The 27,853-nt window shown below is 43.2% G+C and overlaps 1 protein-coding gene across 2 annotated transcripts in view; it reads right to left on the bottom strand.

The window, feature by feature from the left end:
* pkn1a (protein kinase N1a) overlaps nt 1-27,853 on the bottom strand; it is a 70,401-nt gene that overhangs the window by 20,194 nt on the left and 22,354 nt on the right. The window contains exons 1-7 of one of the 2 annotated variants that reach the window (XM_080722296.1): nt 15,613-15,675; nt 13,336-13,530; nt 11,590-11,695; nt 10,788-10,936; nt 9,387-9,507; nt 1,977-2,122; nt 262-475 (exon numbers count right to left, since the gene is read on the bottom strand). In XM_080722296.1, coding sequence (XP_080578422.1) covers nt 262-475; nt 1,977-2,122; nt 9,387-9,507; nt 10,788-10,936; nt 11,590-11,695; nt 13,336-13,530; nt 15,613-15,654 — 973 coding nt within the window. In that variant the 5' untranslated portion in view covers nt 15,655-15,675. Of the gene's footprint in view, nt 1-261; nt 476-1,976; nt 2,123-9,386; nt 9,508-10,787; nt 10,937-11,589; nt 11,696-13,335; nt 13,531-15,612; nt 15,676-27,853 lie in introns of those variants that run through there. The other variant, XM_080722297.1, reaches the window with a different exon arrangement.

A 27,853-nucleotide genomic window follows, 5' to 3' on the forward strand; every position in this document is an offset into this window, starting at 1 on the left:
GGTATATCTTAGTTATTACGTATATTATCGCGATAATATCGTACATCGCGATTTCTTTGGTCACAATAATCGTCCCATCGCTACTCAGTCAGTACTCACGTTTTGTAGGATTTCGGTATCTTATGTGTGCATATGTATAAAATAGATGCGTCACATGCGTGTGTTGCGGTCTGTCTAGGTCCAGTCTGTATTTATCAGCATGCATGTCTAGTATTTCCATGTGTGTGTCTTGTATTTCTATGCGTGTGCAACGCGTCTCACCAGTGAGAGGCGAAGGCTTGCTGAGCGTGCTGTACTGGTTGTGGAGGTAGGGGGCGCCGTGGCGGGAGCTGAAGGCGGGGGAGGAGGCCAGGACCAGCTCCTCTTTGATGACGCTGGCCTTAGGGTGGTCCTCAGGAAGCTCCGCCAGCCGCTGGTCCAGAGAATCCCTCAGCAGGTCCAACCGCTGGGATGCCTCACTCAGACGAGACTGGGCCTTTAGGGAAGGAAAAGCATATACGTGAATAGGGCTGCCACGATTATGACATTTTACATGACGATTAATTGTCACTCAAATAATTGTGATTAACGATTTAATTGTGTTTTTGTCGTTGACAATTACATTTCTGTTTGGCTTGTAGGCTTTGAAGTTGCACATGGCAGATATGACACATGACCTAAATATATTTGAAACTTTATACTTAAAAAATAACATTGATATTGATTCCTGGGGGATATCTGGGTCTGGGAGTGAACAGTGTCTTTAATGAAATAGGTAGACAGAAAATAGAGAAGGATTAAAGTTAAAGTCTGGTGCGTTGGTAGCTTGTAGATCAAAAGTGGGAAGGAAACTGATTCAAGGCCAGCTAGGAGTTCATTGAAATTCTATGTGGCTCCACAACGCCATGCAATCCATGGGCACAGATTGCAAGCTGTTAAGCATTGAGACATCGATAAAAAACATTGGACTGTGAGGATCAATAAAATCTGTCTTCAGGTGCCTTGCAGACTATATAATTTTGGCCATCTTAGACATCACCGCTGTGTGATGGGAAAATTGTAAAATCGTGATTATCCACCTTGTCAGATGGATTATGACAGTCGGTTAAATTGAGTCTACATATCACATAGGCATGACAAAGGCAGCTGGCAATATCTCCAGTTCATTTTCATCAACTGTTCGTATATAGAACAGATTGCTTACACATGAGACCTGTAAAATTGCGGCACACATTTTTTACAGTAAAGGTCTTTGCACACTGCTGCGTTTTTCGGGCCGAATATCGGAGTGAATTTCGGAACGCGTGAATAAAAAAATCAACCTCACGTTATGTCAATCACGTTTGCACACTGCCGCCGGTTTCGTATTTATTTTCGGACCAGGGTTGATTTTTTCCGATTTTCGCAGTTGTTGCACTGAGTCCCTTGCTCTCTCTCTCTTTCATCTCTCTCTCCCTGGCTTTTGGATTTTGGATTTCCAAAACGCAATGAAAACACGCAGTGCAGTGTGCAACCAGCTTAAAGGTAGCAGTTTATGATCGTCCCTTTGTTTTCAACGTTTTAGTAGCTGCTAGGCAATGGCCACAGTGCATGGACATGGCCAACCATTTTTGACAGAACTTGATCAGAAGAACGGGCTATCCTATTGTGAATGAACAGACTCACTCCCTAGCTTCCGCCGTGGCCTTAAGACTCACCTCTTCAGACTCCACCTAAGCCCATAGCACTTACCGTAGCACTCGCCTACCCCCAATGACCAAACATGAAATCTCGATTTTTTATTTTTTTTTGGTTTTTATTTAAAGCTTTTTTTTTTTACTGATTAGGTGCTCGGTCTACCTACGTTATTTTTGTCTAGATTGATATTTCTATGCATTTGATGTACTGATATTGATGTATTACCTTGCTTATTGCTCGCTCTGGATTAAGAGCGTTTGCTAAATTGTGAATGAGTGTGATGATTGAGTATTTTATGTAACAGGAGAGTCCCATCTGACCTCAGAGAGTGCCTTCTTGTCCTGGACCTTGCTTGCTCCCAGGAGCCTGAGGACATTCTTGGCCCCCTCGGCCACAGCATGCTCCACCCTGTAGTGATGTCTCAGCTCCTCGATGCGCAGCTCCACGCCACACAGGTCATGGTTACCTGTAGCGGCAACAACAGAGAGCCGGTTAGCTTAGCTTCATGTGGAACAGGCTAGAACACATAAACTAACGTGTATAGCACCAACAAAACAATGACAATTACACATTTCATAAACGCTAACAGATGGACATTTATCCAAGTCCTTTACTTATGAACAATGTTGTGGTACATTTACTTAACTGGAGCATTTCCATATTTGTTATACTTTTATTTCTACTCCTCTACATCTCAGCTGCGAATATTGTACTTTTTACTTCACTACAATTCATTGTAAACTGTAGTTACTAGTTTGTAGATTTTGATTATTAATACAAAGCATATATTAACCACTTCAGCCCTATTTGAACTTAGAAGCACAACACAAGTGTTTGCTACATTGGCAATATTGATACTTTTACTTTAAGTAAAACATGTGGGTACTTCTTCCATGACTACAAAACAACAGGAAAACAAGAGGACCTCCTCCTGCATACAGACACATGGCAGGCGGGTGTGGAGGTGAGAGGATCAGTAGCACATACTGATAGTAAAGCACAAACATAGAGGAGCCCTCTAGGTCTAAGTGGAGGCCAGGAGAGAGGGAACGAGTGAACGAAAGAACCAAATGAGAGACAGCTAAGTGGAAGTGAGGGAACAGAGGGAATGTGGAAGTGAGTGATGAGTGGAGGAAAGGAAAGAGAGCAATTAACGGACGGATGATTCAAGGAACCTACGGAGAGATTAGCGGTGGAGAGAGCAGCGCTGGCGAGCCAGACAGGAGTGGATGAAATGAGTGGAGGAGGGGATGGAGGAGGGGGAGGGGGGCGAGGAAGCCACGAGTGGCTCATAGGAAGAGAGCGAACACGACGGCATCCAAAATGGACATCGCGCACTTTCACCTACGAAGCTGATGCTGCTCAACGAGGAGACGGGGAGAGGGGACGCAGAGGCGTTGGTTCCCAAACTGGGGTTCCCCAAAATAATTTGGGGATTATCAGCTTAATGGGCAACATACAGGGTATTGGCACATTTCTAAAGTTACAATTTAAGGACCTTTAAGACCAAATTGTCAAATATTACATAGGATAGAGAAACAAACAAACAAGAAAGGAGACAGAGAGCCTGGGCGAAATCATTTTGTGACACTGATGAGTAATCAAATGTGTTGGGCAAAACACGATTTGTAAGAGGAAAGGGGGAGGGCGAGGACACACACACACACACACACACACACACACACACACACACACACACACACACACACACACACACACACACACACACACACACACACACACACACACACACACACACACACACACACACACACACACACACACACACACACACACACACACACACACACACACACAGGAAGGTGGGTATGTGGATGGATCTGGATGCTTTTATCTCCTAATAAGGTGCTGTGCCTGGAGCCCAGACCCTGCCTGCTGACCCTTGTGGGGTGTAGAGCCTGGAAACTGTCTGTCTAGTAGTGTGTGCACAGTGCACACAATACACTCTATGGAATGCGGGACAGATAGGCCATTGTTATTGTTATTGAAATATATTGACTTAATGAGTGCAACAACGATAGCAAGATTAGAAGAGAAAGAGAAACTGGCTAGCGAGAGAGCAGAGAGAGCGAGAGAGTGGAGAGAAAAACATAGAAGGAAATGGGTGGGGGGGGGGGGGGGGGAGACATATGGATGTCTATTATTCTTAAGTGTGTTTGCGTGGATGAGAGCCGCTTCAGAAGTTACATCTTCAGCCTATGTCAGCCGAAGAACAGCAAAAAATACTTTCTCTTTGTTGAATAAGTGTGAAAACACATTTATCCCAAAGGTATACTCCGTAGGAAGATGGCATCAGATCACTTCTTATCGGCGAGCAACACTGCTATGTGATTGAATAAATTATGCATAAGCCCGTTTGTTGAGTGGATGATTATTGAATGTTGGGGCGGGGCAGATTTAAACATTTATAAAACGTTTATAAAACATACTATATATACATTGGTGGAGAAAATGCATAACTTACGCACAACAAATGCATAACATAGGTATGTTTTTTTTCCTTCACCTTATCTGAATATCCAACATTTAAAATGATCCGTTGGCCTGCCTTTGAAAAGCCTCTTAGTAATCCTTCCAAATGGTCATCATCTACCCAGTCTTAATCTGTCTCCACGTCCATCAGTTCTCATGGTCTCAGACAGGAAAATAATACTACCCCCAAAGGGAATACACTATACTTAACCACTTAAGCTCAATGTTACAGTATGCTTATGGTGGTCTCCTGCGGCAGAAATAAGCTATATACAAACGTTAAGTGTGTCGCACATGTTTTTATTTCATTTCCGTAATAATAATTCCCTATAACGGCCAAAAACAGGGACGCCAGGTTGAAAATGGTGAAAGCCTCTGTTCAGCTACTGTAAGTCTTCTCTCCATCCCGCTCACGTTTACCATCAATTCCCGTTTCTCCCTCCCTCCCTCCCTCCCTCCCTCCATCTTTCCCTCCCTCTCCTTTGAGGGCTGGTGGTCCTTTTTCCAGGCGAATGATCTTTCTTGACCTCTATTAATCAGTCTTTTTCCAGTAGAGGCCATTACGGGCCACACAACCAGCCTGTTACAGCCCTGTAGGACCTCGTTTACCTGCACTGTATCGATCGATCGTTCTGCTGCTGACACCCCCCCCCCCCCACACACACACACACACACACACACACACACAATAGGAATTTCACAAGTACTGATTTTGACAAGCTGCCAATTTTTCATAATAGTTTTTGACTAGTCGTTTTTTTTCGCCAGTCCACTTCGAAGACTGAAAAGAAACTCATCTCTTCAGACTGAAACCTCATCCCCAGCACTACTCTCCCCTCATTTAAATTTTTTGTTTTTTTGATTGAGGCTAATTATACTACCGTAAATGCTCTAATAATATCCTATATTTAATAAAGAACCGGACCTGCTTTAATTTCCGGGTGCGCAATTGAATTAAGTAATTAAGAGCCGACGCTCCAATAAGAGCCTCCTTTTTCCTCTTTTTTTTACGTTACGTATCATTCAGGAGTACCTTTCTCCACTCTGTCTGACTGTCACTCACATCCCAAGCCAGCTGTTACGGTGATTTACCGTACACTGTCTACAAACTGCGCAGCGATATTTGGACGCCGCTCATTTCACGTTCCGTTTGGCAAAGACGGATGACTTTGGCAACTTACCGGGGCGCGTGCGTGTGCGTAGTCCTCGCGAACATCGTGGATGACGGCCGCACATGAGATCTTTAGCGTGGAAGTTTAATCCAAACAGTAAATGAAGCTCAATGAAGCTAATGCGGCTATACTAGTATCCATGCTAGTATCCTGTGGTTCCTGTTTACCAGGGAGAGTCGCATCTGAATGACGAAACGAGCCGCTGAGCTTGATGGGAAATGTAGTGTTTTTTATTCCCCAGCAGTATGCTGTGTGGACTGTATTCTATTCTGATACACATTATGAGGAGCTGATTTTCAGTATGAATTGGTTAATGCAATACAATACAGCAGAATGTTATCTCTGTATGAGCCTTTCTATGATGATTTTCCAATAAAAACGCTTTTCTTTATAAATAACCTAATATATAATATATAATATTTATATTTTTTTCCAAAAATACGGTATCTAATAAAAAAATCTGATCTGAATCATTCTGATATTTTTGAGAAATAGGAATAAAAGCCTTGTCTCTTATACTGTCCTGCTTCCAACAAGAGCCTGGTGCCCGCTACTCTTGAGACAAATAATAGCCCGGGTTCCTATAAGAGAATTTACGGTATGCTAGTAAAAGCTTTTTTCCCCCCATTGACTTGAATGGGGAAAATTAAAACGGTCACTCGCATCACGGCAACCACACTTGCAATTTCCCAGAATTGCATCTTTTCTAGAATACTGCTCTAATCTGGTCGTCTGCTACAAATCTGAAAAAGTTACAGGTTGCTCAGAATAAAGCGTCCCGTCTAGCACTAGGCTGTTCATATAAGTATTAGCTGAACATGAACATCTGGCATCGGTGAGTCTTCTAATGCTACTGCGTAACATTATTAGCACCAATAGGCCGTCTAGCCTGGCTCACCAGTTACATACAGTATGCCTTCTGAACATGGTTACAACTTTTGCCCTAATCGGTACACAGTATGTCTAGACTCATGACGTCATCAACATGGATCTGTCCGATATAGCGCCACCATCAGGGCGACCTTTTCAAACACATTTTTGGACACTGCTTCTACAGATTTTGCCCTAAAATCACGCAAAGCAGTACACAGTATCTCTACAGTCATGTCAACAACATGGATCTGTCCCATCTAGCGCCACCATCAGGACGATTTTTGCAAAACACATTTTTTGACACTGCTCCTACAGATTTTGCTCTAAAATCACGCAAAGCAGTACACAGTATCTCTAAAGTCATGTCATCAACATGGATCTGTCCCATTTCCCGTATTTTCTCCTGATTGGCTACCATTGCCTTCTAAAGTTTGTGTATGCGACCTAACGGTCACTTATCTCCCGGTTTAGGGAGTCTTACTGGTTACAACACTTGTCAATGCTCAAATTGTAAATTGAATCTCTTTTGAAATAAGGACAAGAGGATTTGTACTGTATGTAAAAGTAGGCAGCAATGAAAATGTTATTTTAAGTAAGAAGTTCAAGCATTCTACTGCGGCATGTCACACTGTGTAAGTAGAGCACAGTTTATGTGTTAGAAAATACATTCAGTCTATTCTAAACAAAAGAGTAACAAAATAAGCAGTGTCATAATGGATAATGCAGTGGCGTGTCCAGGGGGTGGCCTGTGTCAAATCAGGTGCCACTCAATTATGATTGGCTACCTGCCCAGTCAGAGACAGGTGTTTGAACTGTTTGATGGGTAAAATAAACTTTTACAGGCATTTATAGGTGCAAGCAACATCAATGATTCCTAATAGCAGAGCCTTTTAGCTCATAAAAAATAGTTTGCTGTGAATGTGGAGTTTGTGGACAACTATGGTAGAAGGCATACTAAGCAAACACAAGAACAGGCCAATTCAACTGTTTTAAAGCTGCCGAGTACGTTATTTTGCTGCATTTTGTAAATGTATACTGTGACGTTATGCTTGTACTTCATGACACCCTTGTAGTGAACCACTTTGAGTCCCCAGTTGAAAAAACATCTCATGTCACTGCCGTAAGTGCCTTTCAGACGGACTGCGTTTGACACGCCTTAATAATTTTTTTTCAATGAGAGGCGGGCGATTATTTGGGACGCGCAGAGAAGTTGAGGCGTGGAGAGGCAAGCGGGCGTGGTCCTGTGAAATTCTCACACGTGTGCTCGTTCATGTGTGCTCGTTCATGCATGCGCTCGTGGGCGGCAAGAGCTGGATTGTGGTCATCTTTGTAATATCATCTGCCGTTTACTCCACCGCGGCGCGATCCCCGCTGATCCAATAGTCCCCCGTCTGAAACGGCCTCTAGTAATCTCTCAACACAGATTCAGAGCATTTCCCCCCTTTTGGGCGATGGGTTACCAGATTGCTGCTAGTTGCTGCGTTCACACAGGCAGATACAAAAGATAACAACATATTTGTAGCTTTGTAGCTGTAGTTGAAACCAGCTCAACTTTGTTACAGCTTTGTAGCCGCTATATAGCTTTTGTATCAGATACAAACGTCGCTGACTTCCATTGAAAATGGATGAAAGCCTGTAGCTTTGTATCTGCCATGTGAACGCAGCATTAGTGATGCATGTGTTTCAATGCTGTACTGTATGTCAGTGCTGTGTGTGTGTGTGTGTGTGTGTGTGTGTGTGTGTGTGTGTGTGTGTGTGTGTGTGTGTGTGTGTGTGTGTGTGTGTGTGTGCGTGCGTGCGTGCGTGTGCGCGCGTGCGTGCGCATAGACAAGTGGGAATGTAAAAACTGGTACATCTGAATACTTAAGAGAACAGAATTAACCCTGAGGATTCTACTGTGTGGGAGACAGGATGTGTGTGAAATAGGAGACGCTAGGCTCAGTAGGCTGGGTCATTATTGATCTGTTTTCACTACTACCATGTCTGTAGGGCAAGACATACTAATGCATTACATGTAGAGAGAGAAACATAAGATAAACACAAACCTTTGATGGTCAATTTGACCACAGTCCATCTTATCATTAATTGCAGGCATTACACACGCGCGCACACACAGCACACACACACACACACACACACACACACACACACACACACACACACACACACACACACACACACACACACACACACACACACACACACACACACACACACACACACACACACACACACACACACACACACACACACACACACACACACACACACACACACACATTTTCAATTAAATTTAGTTTCACAAGTAGGTTTGGTATTTCTTTTTAAATCTTTTTAATGCTAACAAAAAGAATCCTCTATTTCATGGTTAAATAAACACCCACACCACCAAAACAAAAACCAAAGAAACACTACACTGTAACAGAGACATTAGTCATGTAATTCAGGTCATCCACGCTTTTATCTCCTCCAGACTTGACTATCGCAATGCACTTTATTTGGGTATCAGTAAGCAAAATATTTATAGACTGCAACCGATTCAAAATGCAGCTGCCAGGCTCCTGACTCACACAAAGAGAAGTGAGCACATTACACCAGCCCTTCACTGGTTACCTGTGAGTTTTAGAATTGATTTTAAGATTTTACTGCTTGTTTTTAAGCCCTAAATAGTCAGGCTCCACTGTCTGTCAATAAACCAAACTCCATAAACACTTTATAGAACTCCTTTTTGCTTGTTGTCTAGTCAATGACTGTTATGACTTATGACCTTCATCTGCTTGACCCAGTATATACAGTACCTACATGCAGTGAATCACTCATCTGTGTAAGCATTACATATCATATCTTCTGGTCACATCATGTGTCCAATACTATACTGTATTCTCTATGTGAGTAATAAACTTCAGAACTTGTCATGTGATACTGCCTGTAGTCATCTTGTTCTCCGCACATGTGACTCAACTGAAACATCACTCGCCACCCTCTTAAGGGACCACATGGTTGGTTAGCCGAAATCACACATCACACACACACACACACACACACACACACACACACACACACACACACACACACACACACACACACACACACACACACACACACACACACACACACACACACACACACACACACACACACACACACACACACACACACACACACACACACACACACACACACCCAACCTACCCTGTGCGTCATCGTTGTGCTCCGTTGCTTGGACGGCCTTGCGGACTTGCATGCGGATGATGTCGATCTTGGTCTTACTGTCCTGCAGCATCTGTTGGGCCGTCTGCAGCATCTTCTTATCCTGATTGGACCAGAGACGGGAACGGGTCACATGACACCAAGCAGGACATGAAACAGTCGGTTAGAGCAGGGGTTCTCAAACCTGTTTAGGCTGTGACCCCCAAAATAAACATATGAACTGGGGACCCCCACCCTGACAAGCACTTGGAATTGTAGGTATTACATTTAATGTGACTCGGTTCCACAGATAAATATTGTGAAAATAGCAGATCTACATGCTCAAAACGTGAAGCTGTGTCACGGGTTCGAGTCCCGATCCTGACGACCTTTGCTGGAATGCGAGTGGCAAGAGCTGGTTTGTGTTCATCTTTGTAAATATTGCCCAGCGGTTACTCGCGGAGCGATTGTGTTTGTGTCTCCACTGCGCCACGATCCCTGCTGATCCAAGCGAGAACACCCGTGTCAACCGCCCTCCCCCCCCCCCCCCCCCCCCCCGCCTGAAAGCCGCTTTACTTAGGTTAACTTATCAATTTGTAACTCAGGGAGTAATTTAACATTTAAGTACACTCCGGTAAGGTAAAGTCAAGGATCAGGATTTTACAAGGTAGGATTCAGGTTTTAACATTTGCGGGCCTCCAGCACCTGTGGAGAGGTTCATGCAAAGGTCTGAAAAGATAATGCCTTTTTATGCCTCTTCTCCTGGCTTCATTTCAGGCCTTCAGGTACAAGTCCCAAATGCAGGTGAGTGAGGGTAAATAGGTGAGATGAGACACTGCATAAGAACAGGGTAGGTAGGGAGTGGTGTGTGTGCGTGCGTGCGTGCGCGCGTGTGTGTGTGTGTGAGAGAGCGAGAGATATGGTTGGATGCAGGATCCATGGGATAGAGGACACTGTCACCTGAGTCAGCATAATGCACAGCTGTGTTGTGTGTGTGTGTGTGTGTGTGTGTGTGTGTGTGTGTGTGTGTGTGTGTGTGTGTGTGTGTGTGTGCATGCACAATATTAACAGAGCAGCAGATTCCTTCAGTCTTAAAATACTGCACATTACTTAGGAGGATGACACTATCCACTTGTGTAGATTAATGTAAAGCCTGATTGACACTACGTTGAGCAGTGAACATAGCAGATCTATGAGCTCACAAAGCATGAGCTTGTAAATCTGCCATCTTTCATGCAGGACACCGGCACGCAAATAATATAAATCAGGATTTCACATTGCCCTGTCTCACCTTCATGTACTGTATATCTTGTGGACCTACGTTTGCATGTGTGTGTGTGTGTGTGTGTGTGTGTGTGTGTGTGTGTGTGTGTGTGTGTGTGTGTGTGTGTGGGGGTCCTGTACCTTGGTGGATCCATTGGCGTAGATGGGAATCATGTTCTCTGCTCCCTGTTTGACTTTGAGTTCGATGTTGAGCTGTCTCTCCAGGGCAGCGATGCGGTCCTGGTGGGCCGATCTCCTGCTTTCTGCCCCTGGAGACTGAGGACACTCATCTACGGAGCAGAGGACATTCTATTATACCAGTGACTGTTTCATCATTCATACAGCATACAGCAGGGGTCTTCAACGTTTTCAGGCCAAGGACCCCTTAGTTGAGAGAGAGATGAAGCAGGGACCCCCACAAACCATTCATAGATTCCATATAGTTTTCCATAGGCCTATTTTCAGATAATTAAGCACTTGAACCGTCAATACTTAATAAACTTGACCTTTCACTCTGTACTTGGTCAGCCCCTTTTGCCCTCTACACCAAACCTCTTTGCCAAAAATAGCCGATCTACAAGCTCACAACAGCGCGAGGCGTTGTGAGCTTGTAGATCTGCTATTTTTGGCTTAAGTTCTCAGAATATAGACACTATAAAAAAAGTTTCTATCACACAAAGATTTGGAGGACCCCCTGTAGTAACTCTGAGGACCCCTTAGGGGTCCCTGTTGTAGACCCCTGGTATACAGTACATACAGCATATATACCGTATTTTCCGGACTATAAGGCGCACTTAAAAGCCTTTAATTTTCTCAAAAAACTACAGTGCGCCTTATAGTCCAGTGCGCCTTATATATGGATCATTCATTGACATTGACATTCCGTTTAGCACAGCTCCATCTGTTGGATGCATAACGCCTTATAGTCCAGAAAATACTGTACCTTTATTGTCATCTCCACCCTTCACCACGATGTGTGCGTCCAGCTCTTGTAGTTGAGCGTGCAGGCTGTCCAGCCTCCGATTCGAGCTCCGCAGCTGGCTGTCCACCTGAAGGCAACACCACAAACCACAGATTTACACCTCCACCCTTGCTTTGAATTCTTATAATATTGAGGTACAATGCAAACAATCCATCAAGCTATTTAACGTTGGTTGAACCAGGCTTTGGTAATAAAAAGCTGATTCTGCCTAGCATGTTTTGACTAGAACTACTGGAAATGAACAAATGGCAAAATAATTACTTTTGTCTTCGCTACATCTAGCCATGTCAGTTGCAGTCTCTATGATAATAGTAACAATATACTGTTAAAGCACTTTACAGAGACAAGCTTGACAAGCACCAGGTACTGTACCAGGTTGTACTTGGTGCTACAAACAGCAACAAAGACTGTCTGCTTCATATATTGTTACAATAACTGTCCAGCCAAAGACAGAAAGTGAAAGATACTACATTTTCTATTTTGGGAATGTCATTATAGGTGAGATTCTTTCAAAGTTAGAACAAATAAATAAAAAGAAACAAGGCAAAATAAGTGGTTATCAATACAATATCAAATTGACCTCTAACTTCATGTCCACCTGTGAAGCTAGGTGAAAATCTACTGTGATCTAGTGTGATTTTATCCATGAATAACCTCTGTGATTTAATAGCTTTATACTAACAAAGCCCATGGAAATTTGCCCAAAGCGTAACATCCTAAATGTCAGTGAAATGCAGGATGTCATGGTCAAGCAAACCATTAGGCAGATATTGCATGACATTGCAGCTAAAGTACTGTATATTTAATAGCAGGATGTAAACAGAGTCATTGGATATAGCGGCTACATTACATCCACATCCACCTTAGTGCTGGTGCAGCATAAAGGGCCGTCCACACCAAGAAAGATCATTATATACATCCGTTGTTTTAAAAAACATTCTAACTCAAGTGAATGGTTCAGTCCACAGTTAACCACTACACAAACAGTGCTGAACGATCCCATCGAACACATCGATGGGATGAATAATAGAAGACAATTGACAGCCAATCAATCTAAATCCATCCCAATTTACAGGGCGTCCCGTTCAACACATCCCTCACGTTCCACATATTTATGGAACATTATCATTTACAGGTGTGGATGTTTACATTGTTATAGTTATCATTTTCGTGTGGGCAGCCTTTTACACCCAGCAGATTAAATTAAAGGAAGATCCACAACTAAAGCTCAACTGATGCCAGATTCTTGGGTCTGGTGCCGATCCAGATTTTGGAGAGACGGTTCAACACATTAAAAAAGTATATTAGGGGGTGTCCGCTGGCCTAGCGGCCCAGGCAACCACATAGGCTCTGATGCTTGACAGCATGTTGCGGGTTCGAATCCCGATCCCGACAACCTTTGCTGCATGTCACTCCCCATCTTTCTCCCCATTTTCTACTGCCTTATCAAAAAACAAGTACTGTAGATTAGTGAGTGGGAGAATTGTTGTGTGCTGTGGGGCATGTATCTGCTAAGTTGGGGAATACATTTTTTTTTTAAGTACAGAATCACAGGTCTAAAGCCTGATTTATGCTTCAGTGACAAAGTAAGGAACGCATGATAAATTGGGCTTAAGCAGTGAAGGTGACTCGTTTTTGTCCGCCAGCCTGGTATGGTATGGCATTGCATGGCATTGGCATGGTATGGTATGGTATGGTATGGCAGACCTGATGTGCGTTCCTCTTGTCTGTTGTGGCTCTGCGCAGGTTTTCGGCTCCCTCCTTGATCTTCAGCTCCTTGCGGATCTCCCTGCGGATCTTCTCCCGCTCCTCGTCCAGACGCTGCTGCATGCTGGTGTCAGAGAAGTCCGAGCTCTGGTCCATGCCCAGCTGCTCCAGAACCGACAGCCCGCCCGGGTCACTCTGCATGAGAGAGAGGGGGAGAGAGGAATGAACAGAACGTTTTTTAGAGATTGCTTATAGAGCTCTTTTATTTTCGAAGACAAATGACAAACAAAACCCCTTTCAACGTGGTCCAGAAAAGGTTGCCAGGAAACAGTCCTCTCAAGCCTGATACAATGCAGAAAGTTAGGAAGCTTTACACAAAGTATTTGAGACCCACATAGTTCTTACGTTGTCGCATTCTTAAGACAAAATGTTGTCCATTTATTTCAAATATCTAAATACTGAATAAAGGAACTTAAAAACTGTCTGGAGTGCAGTAATAAAGGAGATATTGAAATACAAAATACCGAAGACGTGGTACTGTATCTAGGACACTTGACGCAGGAAAACACACATGAAGATGACATGTATCTGGTCAAGGTGCTGCTGGCAGCCAGCAAAAAAAGCAATAACAAGATTTTGGTATAAAAATGACCCTCCGACTTGTGAGCAGTGGCTGTGCATTGTGGAGGAAATATATGTGATGGAGAACTGTTCCTTGAGAAATGGGAGAAATGGACTGAATACATAACCCAAAAGAATGACACCAGGAATGTGTAAGATGGACTAAAGTGTGATGATCAAAATTATGTAAAAATATTGACCCTGTGAAAATACAAGCTGCAAATAAAAATTAAGTTAAAAATAAAACTGTCTGGAGTGAAACACAAAAGCCAGAGTAGATATTAAAATGAACCCAAACATGTTTGAAAGTGAAATATCCCTTTAATCTCAGACCAATCAATCATAATGAAAAACATCTATAGAATACTTTATTACTTTGTTGGCTGGAGTCCACCAGAGCTCTATACTTGATCCACTCCCCTTTTCCCTGCACCCTCTACACTACACCAAATCCATTGGTCAAAAATAGCTGACGAATGTAGGCTACAGCATGTTGCAATGCGACACATTGTGAGCTTGTAGATCAGTTATTTTTGACAAAAGCTATTATGACATTGACATGTCCAGAATCGGGATGCTACGGTTCATGTGGAGGACTATAAACCAAGGGTCTTCAACAGGGGGTCCAAATATAGAAACTTTTTCCCTCCTTTTTTATATTAACCAAAATAAAATAGCCAATCTACAAGCTCACAATGCCTCGCAGCTCAAGGCGTTGTGAGCTTGTAGATCGGCTACTTTCAGCAAAGAGCTTTGGTGTAGAGGGGAAAAAGAGCAGACTAAATTCAGAGTGAGAGGTCAAGTTTTATAAGTATTGATGGTTCAAGTGGTTAAATATCTGAAAGCTCAAATTGACATGAATCTAAAATACACTGATGATTGTGCTGTCAAGAGATGAAACTAGATGGAATCTATTAACAGGTTGTGGGGGTCCTTGCTTCATCTCTCAACTAAGGTGTCCTTGGCCTAAAAACGTTGAAGACCCCTGCATAAAGCTTTACTAGGGCATAGTAAATGCTGCTATTATGGAGAGATGGTGAGAGCTAGCAGGGAGGTAGAGGAAGAGATGGTGGGCAGGATAACAGCAGTAATGAGAGGAAAGAGATAGTGAGGGAGAAGATGAGGGCAGGGATGAAAATGTGAAGCGTCAATAACATGCGAGGAAGTGAAGGAACAGACCAGACCTGTCTGCACTGTTCAAATATATTTACAATGGAAGCACGAGTTTAAAGAGCACTATTCGTTATGCCTCTGTCAGAGCACACGTGTTTCAGTGGGCAATGGCCAATGTTATTTGAATTTGTAATCACACTTCCTTCCTGCCAGTACTTGATCTCATAAAGCATAAAAGGTTGCAAAAGGGAGGAAAAAAACAAGACAGCTTTTAGTACCAGTAAAACACAGCTACAACTGCCGCTTAAAGGTGCCTTTTTCTAACAAATGTCGACAGTTTACAATAGCATGGTACAGAGAGCACTGCTGCTGTTGTTTTGTGAAAAACGCAACAATCACAAGTACTCTTAGTCACAAGTTAACTAGCAAAGACATAGAAAAGTCAGAGACAAACAGGAGATCAGCAAGAGAGAATGAATCACTAGAAATCACAGTCACAAGTGGTAGGATCAAGAAAGTAAACAAACAACAGCAACTGTTCACCTCGGAGCTGTCCTCGTCTTCTTCGTCTCCGTGCCAACACATTGTTCCCCCGGACACAATGACCCAAACTGTCCAAAAACCACAGAAGGCGTCCGAGCTCAGCCAGTAGCAAGAGCCACACCGAGAGCAAAATGAGGTTTTTTTGGGGTGGGAAAACCAGTAAAACAGAGAAGACGATAGAGAGACACATCTAGAGAGTGAAGTGAGGGAGGAGGGGGCACGCCTCCAAACAGGATTTCCGTCCCAACACCAAAAACTCTCAGGCCTTTCCTGTTTCCTCTCCAAGTCTGGTGTCAGTGAGAGAGAGAGAGAGCAGCACAGTTGGTTTCCAACACAAGCACACCTCATTCTCCTGATTAGGTGATCACCTGCACCACATCTTATTTTAACGAGGAAAAGTATTGAAGCCACTGGGGGTCATTCATTTCTGTCAACTTTCAACAGGATGGCAAATACAGTGCTAGTAGTTTGAAAAGAAAATCTGTGTTACCCCCACCCAACCGTGAGAACTATTCTGAAGTTGAAACACTAGAATTGTTATGTTATAAAAAGAATATGAACTTATTTTGAGAGATGTCAGTAAAAAGGGAGAGGAGTGTCCATTTAAAACATATATATTGTAGCTATTTGTCTTTTTCTCCATATTGGGTTGGAGGGAGTTAATCTGTACAATGGCAGGTTTTCACTAGGCCGCTTGCCTTGCGCTCATTGATGATTCTCTGGTTCCCCTGGCCAGAATTCATGACAGCTTCTCCTTTGTTTTCCTCCACTGTTCTGTTCATTGGGGTCAGCGATACAACCTCATGGAAGGAAGCTAGGGAAGGATGTGTGTTTTCTAAGTATTGGACCAGAGCCAGGGAATATAAGGATGGGAGGGACTTCCAACCGTCTGCTTGACCACTCACTTCCTTTGAGCTGGACCCCCCCCCCCCCCCCCACCCCCATTCCCAACTTAACAAGACTACATGATAACACTATCCTGTCTTGAGATAGATATGACTCTGAATGGAGTCATCAACAGCAATTATCTAACAGACTACACACTAGAAGAGATAGTGAGGATGAGAGCAAAATAAAGTGTATGAGCGACAGAGAGAGCTAGCAAGACTAATGCTTAATTTATGCTCTATCGCAGTTTCTCAAAGTGGATTCCAAGGACTCTGTGGGTTCCTTTATGGGGGTCTAAATTGACCCATACAAGTCTGTAACTCCGACAGTGTACAAATGGCCCTGACGGGTTCATTTGGTTCCATTTGTACACTGTCAGAGTTAAGGGGAGACCTTGAAATTTGAAAGTTTGAGAAACACTGCTCTATCGTGTCACCAGCCAAAGAATGCAGATCTACAAGCTCACAATGCATTGAGAGCTTGTGGATCTGCTTTTGGGCTTGAGAGAGAGAGAGAGTTCTGAGAGAGAGAGAACGAGAGAGAGAGCATGCAAGAGAGTTGAGAGAGAGCGAGATCACATCCTGGCACTGGCTGTGAGCTGTGGGCTCACATTACAGGAGAGGCAGGAAGAAGCTATAAAGCTAACCACTTGTAGCCAGCCCCTGTGCAATGGCCACTAGCCAGCTGATAAGATAGCAATGGGCTAATGTTTGCAGTTTGCTGGCGTGCTGCCAGGTGTTTCCCCCTCAAATATTTAATGAGAAGACAGTGCCATCACCAGGTTTTTTTTTCCTTCCACAAATGAGCCATGATACAACTTCACTGTGAATCACACATACCACATTAAGAGGAAGATACCACAACAGTTTTGTATGCCGACATGACCAGTGTGCACCGTGCACATCATCATTAGGGTATGGTATTAGAAGAACGCATATAAAATACACATTGTTTATTTATCCATTTGTACACTGTCAGAGTTGAATCAATACTGTAATAATGTTACTGATACATTGGTTGGCCCAATTCCAATCTGTTCCCTTACTGACTCACTGGCCTAGAACGTCAACAAACAAGTGGTCAACGCCCCGATGTTTCCAAACAGAACCTGAAGGAGTGGCTCAATACATCTAAGGTCACAGAATCTGGCTTAGCATGAGCAACTTGGGTACCTAAAGATGGTCCACAAATTGTTTAGCATATCACATCAGAGGAACGTCATAAGACTGAAATTGATGCAATTTAATTATTTCTTTCTTTCTTTAATTATTTAATCCCCACACGTCCTATGATATGAGGTTGAAAAGACAGCCAGGCTTACTTTGGGTGCAGCTTAAAGCCCAAGCATTTATATTTCATCATACGGTGGTGTAGTGTGATAAAATCAGGCTAATCTCTGCACCCAAAGCATACCCCAAGCATGTGATTGATACTGTTAGGAGAACCATTCCTCCATTGCTGTTTACATTAATTTCCACTGTGTGCTAGCTAGTGTGTTTGCTGAAGCTGACCTTTTCTTTGTTAAAGTGTGTCTTATTTAGCAGCTACAGTGTGTTTCACAACCTGGCTGCTTAGTGATTCAAACCCTCAGACAGGCTTGACATCATGACATGAGGGCAACATCGCTACCATGGCCTGAATTAAAGATGTCAAAATTCACCATCCTTTGCTCTCTCCTTCTGCGTCTTTCTTTTCCTCTCCCATCTGTGTGTGTGTGTGTGTGTGTGTGTGTGTGTGTGTGTGTGTGTGTGTGTGTGTCTTTCTCTCTCTCTCTCTCTCTCGCACCCACCATCCCCATCACTCGTCTCTCGAGTGGAGGCAACAAGCCAACCATAGACCAGCAGACTGTAGTGCTCCAATTTAACGTTTGGCCTGGTTATCCCATAGACAGTGGATGTGGGTGGTAATGTTTAATGGTTTAATTGCGACCGAAGGTCGCAGTTTACTATGAGAAACGTCACAGTTTGTCTGTGTCCGTCTGTCTGGACGTGTAGACGTCATGTGAACACATTTATGGGTTTGCCGCTCAGACATCATGGTCTGGCTTCACTGTGATGTCACACTAACAGAATCCCTTTTATGCCCATATATGGAGTTCCCTGATGTCATCAATATTAATGATGCCCTGTTAAAGTGATCCCTGTGATGCCAGGGGGAACAAATCCCTTTTATGCCCATATATGAAGTTATGGAGATCCCTGTGATGCCAGGGGAACAAATCCCTTTTATGCCCATATATGGAGATCCCTGATGTCCACAACACATCCCTGATGTCCACATCACTGTGGTGCGTCTCCCTGAGGCGTCTTACTACCGGTAGTTATAACTGTGTGTTGTTGTGGTATGTACAGTACAGTACAGTACAGTACAGCTTTTCTGCTGATCTGTAGTCCAGCTGTGTTATGTGGTTTGGTATGGGATGAATTTGCTGTACAAACACAATGGAAACTGTGTCATTACATAAAGATTACTCTACCTCAAGCCATCTATAATCCACATACTGAGCACAGGTGGAAAGGTTAAGTAACATTACAGTTGATTTTATGTGTTGAGATTCTGTGCTCTGCCACGGTCCTTTTAATTCTAATCCAGTAATCCTTTTTTACCATAGCTTAACTACAGTCAGTGACATTCTTTTTACGTTCTGCCCTACTCAATTTTGACTCGATTAGCAGTCATTTAATTTGACATGCTAAAACGAAGCTTAACGACGAATTCTAACTAATATTTTATATGAATTGACCACGTCCGCAGAACGGATGTAGATGGTCAAATTGTGCTGCAAATTAAATATTGCAAAGAGCTTGTAAAGAGCTCAGGATTCAGCAAATCATTTAGCAAGAAGAACCCATATCTTGTTTTACTTCCAGCACAACAAGTTTTGAAGGTGTGTTATTATCAACAAAATGCTGATGCAACACATATTGCTACACTCATGAGTGCTTAGGTAACATAACATATATCCTGAAAGGAAGCTGTTGACCTAGCATAATACTTGTTTAGTGACAACAGCTATCACTATCCATCAGGAATGATTCATGCCACATACTATGCAGCTTTTTAGCTTAGCTAGCCCAGGGAGGGACATCCAGCGTCCCAACTGTGGGAAAGTAATGACTAGCTAATTCAATAGATAGCGTCGCTATCAGAGGTTAATCCAATCAGACTGTGAGCAGTGAAAGAGCAGCCCAAAGGCTGGATGACGGAGAGGAAAGAACATCGGCAAAGTACATTTGTGTGTATATATTATTAGCACGTCATCCCCCCTTGTACGGACAGTCATTTGTGTGTATATATTATTAGCATGTCATCCCCTGTACGGACAGTCATTTGCATGGCATTCTACCACTTTTTCGAGTCACGTGTTCAAATACTGGATTCTGATTGGCTAAATTCCGGAGGTTATGAGAGGACAACTGCCGCAAAGTTGTGTGTCCGAGATCAATGCGCCTCAGTGTACATCCGGGGACTTCAGGAGGTAGTCCCCCAACCAACAAATGAAGGTCGCAGCGGTCCTATGTTTACTAACGTGCGTACTATCGTCGCCGATTTATTTGGATCCAATGCAATCCGCCAACTTTAAAGCCCCTTTTCTCTGAACCTATGCCTTTCTGGAAGCGAACAGCCTCTATTTACGGCCGGAACGGTGCTTTTAACTGACGTTAGCTTAGCTGTAAGCTAGACGCATGGATTAGTATGGAGTTGGCGCCATCTGTTGGTGAGTAGAAGATGTTGTTGGTGGAACTATCTGCTGTCTCGCGGAAGTTTTATAGGCAATAATGATTGTAACTTAAGATCCTTGCAAGTTACAACTATGTGTTTTCTTTCATGTATACGGGAAAAAGTGGTAGAAAAGCTATTTACCACTCGGGGTCGGACATTATGCTCTCATAATGTCCTGAGTGAGTGTGTTATCGGACTCGGCTGCGCCTCGTCCGATAACACCCTCACTGCGGACATTATGAGAGCATAATGTCCTCTCACTCGGGGTAAATTGCTTACTTCTTCTGGTGATGGACAATGGCCCTTTCAGAGCAGAGGTACTGTCCACACACAGACAAAGATCAAGGTGTGGTCATGGAAGCAATACTATTACTACACACACAGGCGTGGGGCAGGCACGTGCAACCATGCATAACGTGTCCATATGCACACACCCAAACATAAATCAGAGTCAAAGTGCTTCTACGTGCACGCGCACACACACACACACACACACACACACACACACACACACACACACACACACACACACACACACACACACACACACACACACACACACACACACACACACACACACACACACACACACACACACACACACACACACACACACACACACACACACACACGTGCAGAGAATGTTAGAGAGGCAGGGGCTGACATTTCTAAAAGGGCCTTTTGGTGAAAACATCGAAAATAGCAGACTGCGACACGTTGTGAGCTTGGAGGTCAGCTATTTTCGATGCTTGATTTCTACACATTTCTTGATTTCAACATAAGATGCTGCATTCAAGTTCAGGAGCGTTTGGACAAGGCAATTCTCTTAAATGCTGCCTTCAGGTATGGCATGGAAAGAGGGCATTTGTATTTCTTTCACCATAGCAAAAACTGCATTCATAGTCTGGAGAGGGCACTTTTTACTGATGGATAAAACAAAAGGGCAGTGGCTCAAGCCCCCTTTGATAATCTATGTGTGCACGTGCCTGCACGCACACGCACGCACGCACGCACGCACTCTCTCTAAGGACATTAGAGTGAGTCTATGCAGCCTGGCCCATTACTGGCAGAGGACAGTGTTATTCTAGAGGGTGTGATTCTGTGTAACTATTCCCTCTACCATCCAACTAAAATTATGGTTCCATTATCTGTTGTAAGCCGGTCCAACACATGCGTGTCGTTACAATGAGGGTTCAGCGGCATGTAAAATAAACACACAGAATAATGTACCCCCGTGTGTCCTATTGTGCTGGTCTGTGGAAGAATGGTCACTCACTGGGAACGGAACTCATCTATTCACATGTCACACACATGTATGTACACATGTGATCTCTGAACTTCCTCCATGTGTAATGACATCATCTGCTCCCTCTGTTCTTTTACCGGGCAAGCACACACTATTATATTCTCTATACACCACATTAACGTAAACACTCATATTGTACAAAAACAAAGACATCTTTATTCACAAGTTACTGACAACAGACTACATTTTTATTACATTGCGCAGCGTTAATTTATCCATTTATAACTCCAAGAATGTACAAATGTATACCAAATGTTTTGGTTACATTTGTACTACTCTCTGAGAAAGAAGAAGTTCAATTAACACTAGGGATTTTTACTGTGAAGTTGAACTTGTAATTCAAAGCCAAATCTATGATGACACCGTGTGAGCGTCCCGGAGGAGCAAGTTGAGCCTCTAGCTGAGGGACAGACAGTGTTGCCAGATTGTGCAAGAGAAATGAGCCTAAAAGAAGCCAAATAAGCAACGAAAATAAGCCCCCAAAAAACGCATGCTTATGGTAACAAGCCCAAGCTTATAATAAACAGACGTGGCAACACTGGGGAAAGACAGACAGAGTAGTAAGCAGACGGTCTGTAGAGCACAGCCTGGGCCCCCGCTGGGGTAAACACACACTGCTCTGTCTGTACTCCCACTTCCTGGTGTACACACTACACAATATAAACACAAACACACGCACACGCGCACACACACTATACAAAAGCAGCTGAGAAGCAGAAAATGTTGTTCACTTCACTCATTCACACCAGCCTGCCTTTGACATAAGTGTGATCGAGTTGGGAAAATGCTTTCTTTAACCACATGAACTAGCTTCCCCTTTGTGGGCATTTCATATTAGGTGAACATTCAACGGAAATAGCCAATCTACAAGAGATTTGGTGTAGAGTGAAAGTGTAGAGTGGACCAAGTACTACAGACCCCTGGGGGAACCTGGTCGGTTTGCTTTTTGCATATACATTGGCTATTCAAAAACAGCAGATATACAAGCTCATACCGCGCTATAAGCTTGGGCAATATATACCATTTTTAAAGCGAACATTCTTAACAAAAATCTTTGCTTCTGGGGGTCTCTGGAACACCATATTTTGAGATGGGGGGGTCTGCGGCCAAATACACATCATTTTGGTGGTCCTTAGGATTTAGAAGATATTTGTAGAAGCGGCCTCAGGTCTTAAAGGGTAAATAGACCTACAGTGATCCTCTGGTCCTTCCTTCCCCACTGACTATTATTCAATGAAAAACAAAACCTGGTGGGAATGAACGTCCGTTTCCTGCACACAACCAACCGACTGACTGCAGGACAGGCAGGAGAGGAGGAGGAGAGAACACTATGAAACAATGAGGCCTTTTTTACAGATCCCTCTGGGGTCTATGGGGCTGTTAAGTATGACATAATTTTGTAGGCAGAGGAGAATTTCTGCCCCCAGTTTCTGTGAAACTTTTTACTATTTACACATTTTTCTTCTCTTTGTTGTTGAAAGGAAAGTGTTAGAATTATACTTTAGTCGTTATTTTTTAGTCGTTGTTTTTTGAAATAGCGAGGGACAGAAAATGCTCTGGGGGCAGATTCTCCTCTGCCTACAAAATGATGTCACGGCTTAAAAGCCCCATACCGGCCCCCGTCCTTATTTACAAATCAAATCTTTTTCCTCTACACCAGGGGTCTTCAACAGGGGGTCCGGGACCCCTAGGGGGTCCTCAGAGATACTACAGGGGGGCCTTTTTTATATTAACCACTTGAACCCTAGTGTCCATATTCTGAGAACTTTAGACAAAAATAGCAGATCTACAAGCTCACAACGTAGATGTAGATCGGCTATTTTCGGCGAAGAGCTTTGGTGTAGCTTTGGGAAGGTCATGTTTATTAAGTATTGACGGTTCAAGTGGTTAAATATCTGAAAACAAACAATAATTGACACAAATCCAAAATACACTGACGATTAAACTATCTATGAAAAGGTTTTGGGGGTCCCTGCATCATCTCTCTCCCATCTAAGGGGTCCTTGGCCTGAAAACGTTGAAGACCCCTGCTCTACAACAAATCTCTTTGCAGAAAAGTTCACGAGAACTACAAGGTCTCTGCTCGTACCAGCCGAGGTCTACCGTCTCACAACGTGATGCAATGATGCACTGTGAGCTACTGTAGTAGTTCTGCTATTTTCGTCAAATGTTTGCCCATTTTCACAGAATGATTATTACAAATGTGTACTGTGTACATGCCCAGAATAGGGACGCTAGGGTTCATGTGGTTAACACCACAAGAAAGAGGAGAGGGTGAAAGTAAATCAGTTAGTGGAATGCTTATGCCGTCTTGTGAAAATCCCCTTGATTCCATAATTGGAGTGGTTTTATTTTCATTACTACTTAACAAATTTAAACAAGATGTTGATATAGATGATTATATGACAGTAAGCCCTACAGTATAAAGTAAAACACTAAAAGAAGCAAGAGGCAGGGGAAAAAAGGATAGAGGAGAGAACTGAACACAACAGCACACAATAGAAGGAATAAATGAGAAGGACAAGCGGGGTAGAAGGACCACTCCTGACCACACAGGCAGGCCCACGCCCCTCTGGAGAATGAGCACAGGATGGGACATTGTTTGACCTTTGACTCTCATCTGCCATGCTGGGGCCAATCACTGGTCTTTATGACTGACCCTCAGCCAATCACTGGTCTTTATGACTGACCCTCAGCCAATCACTGGTCTTTATGACTGACCCTCAGCCAATCACTGGTCTTTATGACTGACCCTCAGCCAATCACTGGTCTTTATGACAGACCCTCAAGCTTCTGCACTCACATCACTTTGTCCCTCTCTCACCCTGCCACCTTCCACGCACACGCACGCATGCACACACGCACGCATGCACGCACGCACGCTCGCACGCACGCACACACACACGCACACACGCACACACGCACACACACTTTCAAATAAAAATAGCCAATGTACAAGCGCAGTACGCAACGAACGAGTTTGTAGATAGGCTATTCTAAGCTCTACTCTTTCTTTCTCTGCATAGTGCCTTACTGCCCTCTGTATATCGTTGCTCTGTATTGTTGATGCTTCTCGTTTTTCTTTCTGCCTTGTATTGCTGTACACGACAGTACTTTTCCTTCACTTCCATGTTGAGCAGCATGTCAAGGAAGACTTTCATTATGTTGCTGCCCGGTCTGTACTTGACACACAAGCAACAACAACAACACAGGCAGAACATTGCAAAGATTATGCCCAAATAGATCATTTATGGTCAAGGACATTTCAACACAAAGACCGGGGCCAGGGGCGAACCAGGGACCTTCTGTTTCCCAGACGGCCCCTCTACTTTACCCATTCAGTTATTACAGCCGCCTGCCTGGTGTCGATAAGGATCAACAAGGCAACCTATAGTAGAGGAGAGCATAGGTGAGCCACGTTTGGCATTTTCAGCACACTCTGGATTGACATAACTGTACATGCAGATAAACAAAATGGAAAGCAATGAATGGCATGTTATGTAATGTACAATTAGCACTACATATGCATTTGCAAACTAAATGATCATCTCATAGTAATGTCGTTGGTTTCTAACTGCTAGCTAGCCTACCACAACACACATTCTTGTCTGTTCAGCCCAGCCTAAACACTCAAAGTAAACGACGGAGAGAGAGAGAGAGAGTGATGGAGTGAGACCGAGAAACGAAGGGAGGTTTGAAGTACAAACATTTCCCAGGTGGGAATGTAAACAGAGGCAAGCTTCATATCCATAACAACTGAACTATGACCTTTCCTGAAAGACACAGATAGACAGACAGTGACTCATGGGAAAATATCTCAGGATAAGAGAATCCTCAATCTCCTGAAAGAATGTGTGTGCGCACACTACACCCACCCCTAGCACTGCGTGGTCCCTTAGCACAGCAAGCCATGTGTCCGTTCCAGACATGCTTAGGTCAGTGAGTGGATCAGACACCTGTCAATCATCTGATCCCTGTCCTGCTAAGTCAGTGGGTAGGCCAGACACCTGTCAATCATCCGACACCTTGGACAGGCCGGACACCTGTCAATCAGGCCACACAACACATGACATTAGACCACCTAATCCCACCTATCCCTTTTATTATTGATCCCGTAAGGGACATTCAGTTACCAGGGACAAATCTACAGCTTTTTATTACTTTTCAGTCATTTCATAATTCTAAAGACCTCAGCATGGCATTGATAAGTAGGCCTATTAGTTTTGATGCCCAGCCATGTCCATGTTTGTGTGTGTATGTGTGTGTGCAGGCGTGTGAACATAATTTCTGTGTGTAGGAGCGGGAGAGCACACAGGAGAGCAAACAATTGCTCTGACAGGCCTTCTTAAGCTACTGGCCTACATTACCTCTATGCAGCCATGTCCGGCAGAACCACACTGAGATGATGTGCATGCATATACGTACTAGGACCAGGGGCGTCACAAGGGGGGGAAACGTGGGACAGTTACTAGGGCCCAAGGTGGAGGGGCCTTAATTATTTTATACTTTAGCTATTGAAAAATAGCAGATATACAAGCTCACAGCGCGCTGTGTCTTCACCGTAGATGTGGTGTTTAGTTTAGTTTATTTTTTTTATTTTTTTATCTCGGTCAGTACAAACAACAATAATAATAACAAAACAGAGTACATAGTGAAAATAAATAACTGTTGACCGAAAAGGATTGGGCTGAAGCCGAAGCTTATTATGCCCACCCTGTTGACACTTAGTTTACTTTAAACAAAACAAATGTTTTAGACAAAGTGCAAAACAATGAAACACATGAACTTAGCTATTTGTCTTACACGTAATGGAAGAAGATAAACAAAACGGAAAGAAACATTTGGCTTTGCATCAATTACTTCATGGTAAGTTGCATAAGACCGAGTGTATGTGTATACTCGTATACACATACACTATGCTCATATACACATGTATATATACAGTACATGCACATATGGTTGTATGCACATGTATGTATTTGCCCACACAACTATTACTATGTTATAGATTGGTCAGAATGATTATTCTAACCAATTTAAGAATATTTTTCAATCAGCATAGTTTTGTAGGTTCTTTTAAAGTGTCGTAGTGAGGTACTCAGTTTAATTTCATTTTCCAGTTTATTCCACAGATTGACGCCACTAACTGATAGGCGTCTCTCTGTTATGTTTGTCCTTGCAAATTTATTCTTGAAGATAGCAGTTCCCCTGAGTTCGTATCTGCTTTCTCTGGGCTGAAACAGCTCCTGCATACTTGGTGGAAGTGACTTATTGTGTGCTTTATACATTATTGCGGCGGTGTTGAGTTTGACTATGTCGTCGAATTTCAAGGTACGGTTGTTAAAAAATAGTGGGTTTGTTGATGCATAGTACTCAGCCTGGTTGACAATTCTTATTGCTTTCTTTTGTAAAATAAAAATTGGGCTAATTATTGTTTTGTAAGTGTTGCCCCAGACTTCAACACAGTATGTTAGATATGGCAGTATTAACGAGTTGTAAAGTGTCTGGAGTGATTTTTTATTGATTATGTTTTTCATTTTGTACAAGATTGCTACAGTATGACAGTATGACAGTTGATATTTTGGTTTTCAGGCTGGCAATATGGGGTTTCCAGGTAAGTTTATTGTCAATTATGATTCCTAGAAATTTTATGTGAGTTGCTTGTTCGATTTCCTTATTGTTAATAGTTAATTGAATTGGTGATTGTATTATTTTATTTCCAAAGACAATGATCACAGTGTTCGCATGACTGACTTTCTCTGAAATGCCCATGTCACTTTACGTTTGTAGTTCCCTACAAGCTTAGAATTCAAAGTGACAGGACTGCATTAATGATGATTCAGAAAAGGGAACTTCAGGGCAAAAGGTTAGGTACAGTATATCTGCTACCGTATACTGTAAGCGCATTGGAATGGTGCTCTCTCTCTCTCTCTGTGTGTGTGTGTGTGTGTGTGTGTGTGTGTGTGTGTGTGTGTGTGTGTGTGTGTGTGTGTGTGTGTGTGTGTGTGTGTGTGTGTGTGTGTGTGTGTGTGTGTGTGTGTGTGTGTGTGTGTGTGTGTGTGCGCGTGCATATGTGAGTAAAATCCTTAGTGGTGGTTCGACTCTACAAATGGACAAATTATAGGTCCCCACACACACACTCAAGACTCAAGAGTTACATTAACATGGGGGATTTCACCGTGCTTGTGCACTTGTATCATCTTAATGAAACATCTGGACACATTCCTGGGATGTCTGAGGGGTGACAGCAGCTAAAACCTGGCAGGAAGGAAGGAGAGAGCAGGAGGGAGGGAGAGAGCGATAAAGGAAACATGGCTGAAGATA

This window comes from Nannobrachium achirus (assembly GCF_963921795.1).
Source record: "Nannobrachium achirus genome assembly, chromosome: 3".
NCBI classification, from domain to species: Eukaryota; Metazoa; Chordata; class Actinopteri; order Myctophiformes; family Myctophidae; genus Nannobrachium; species Nannobrachium achirus.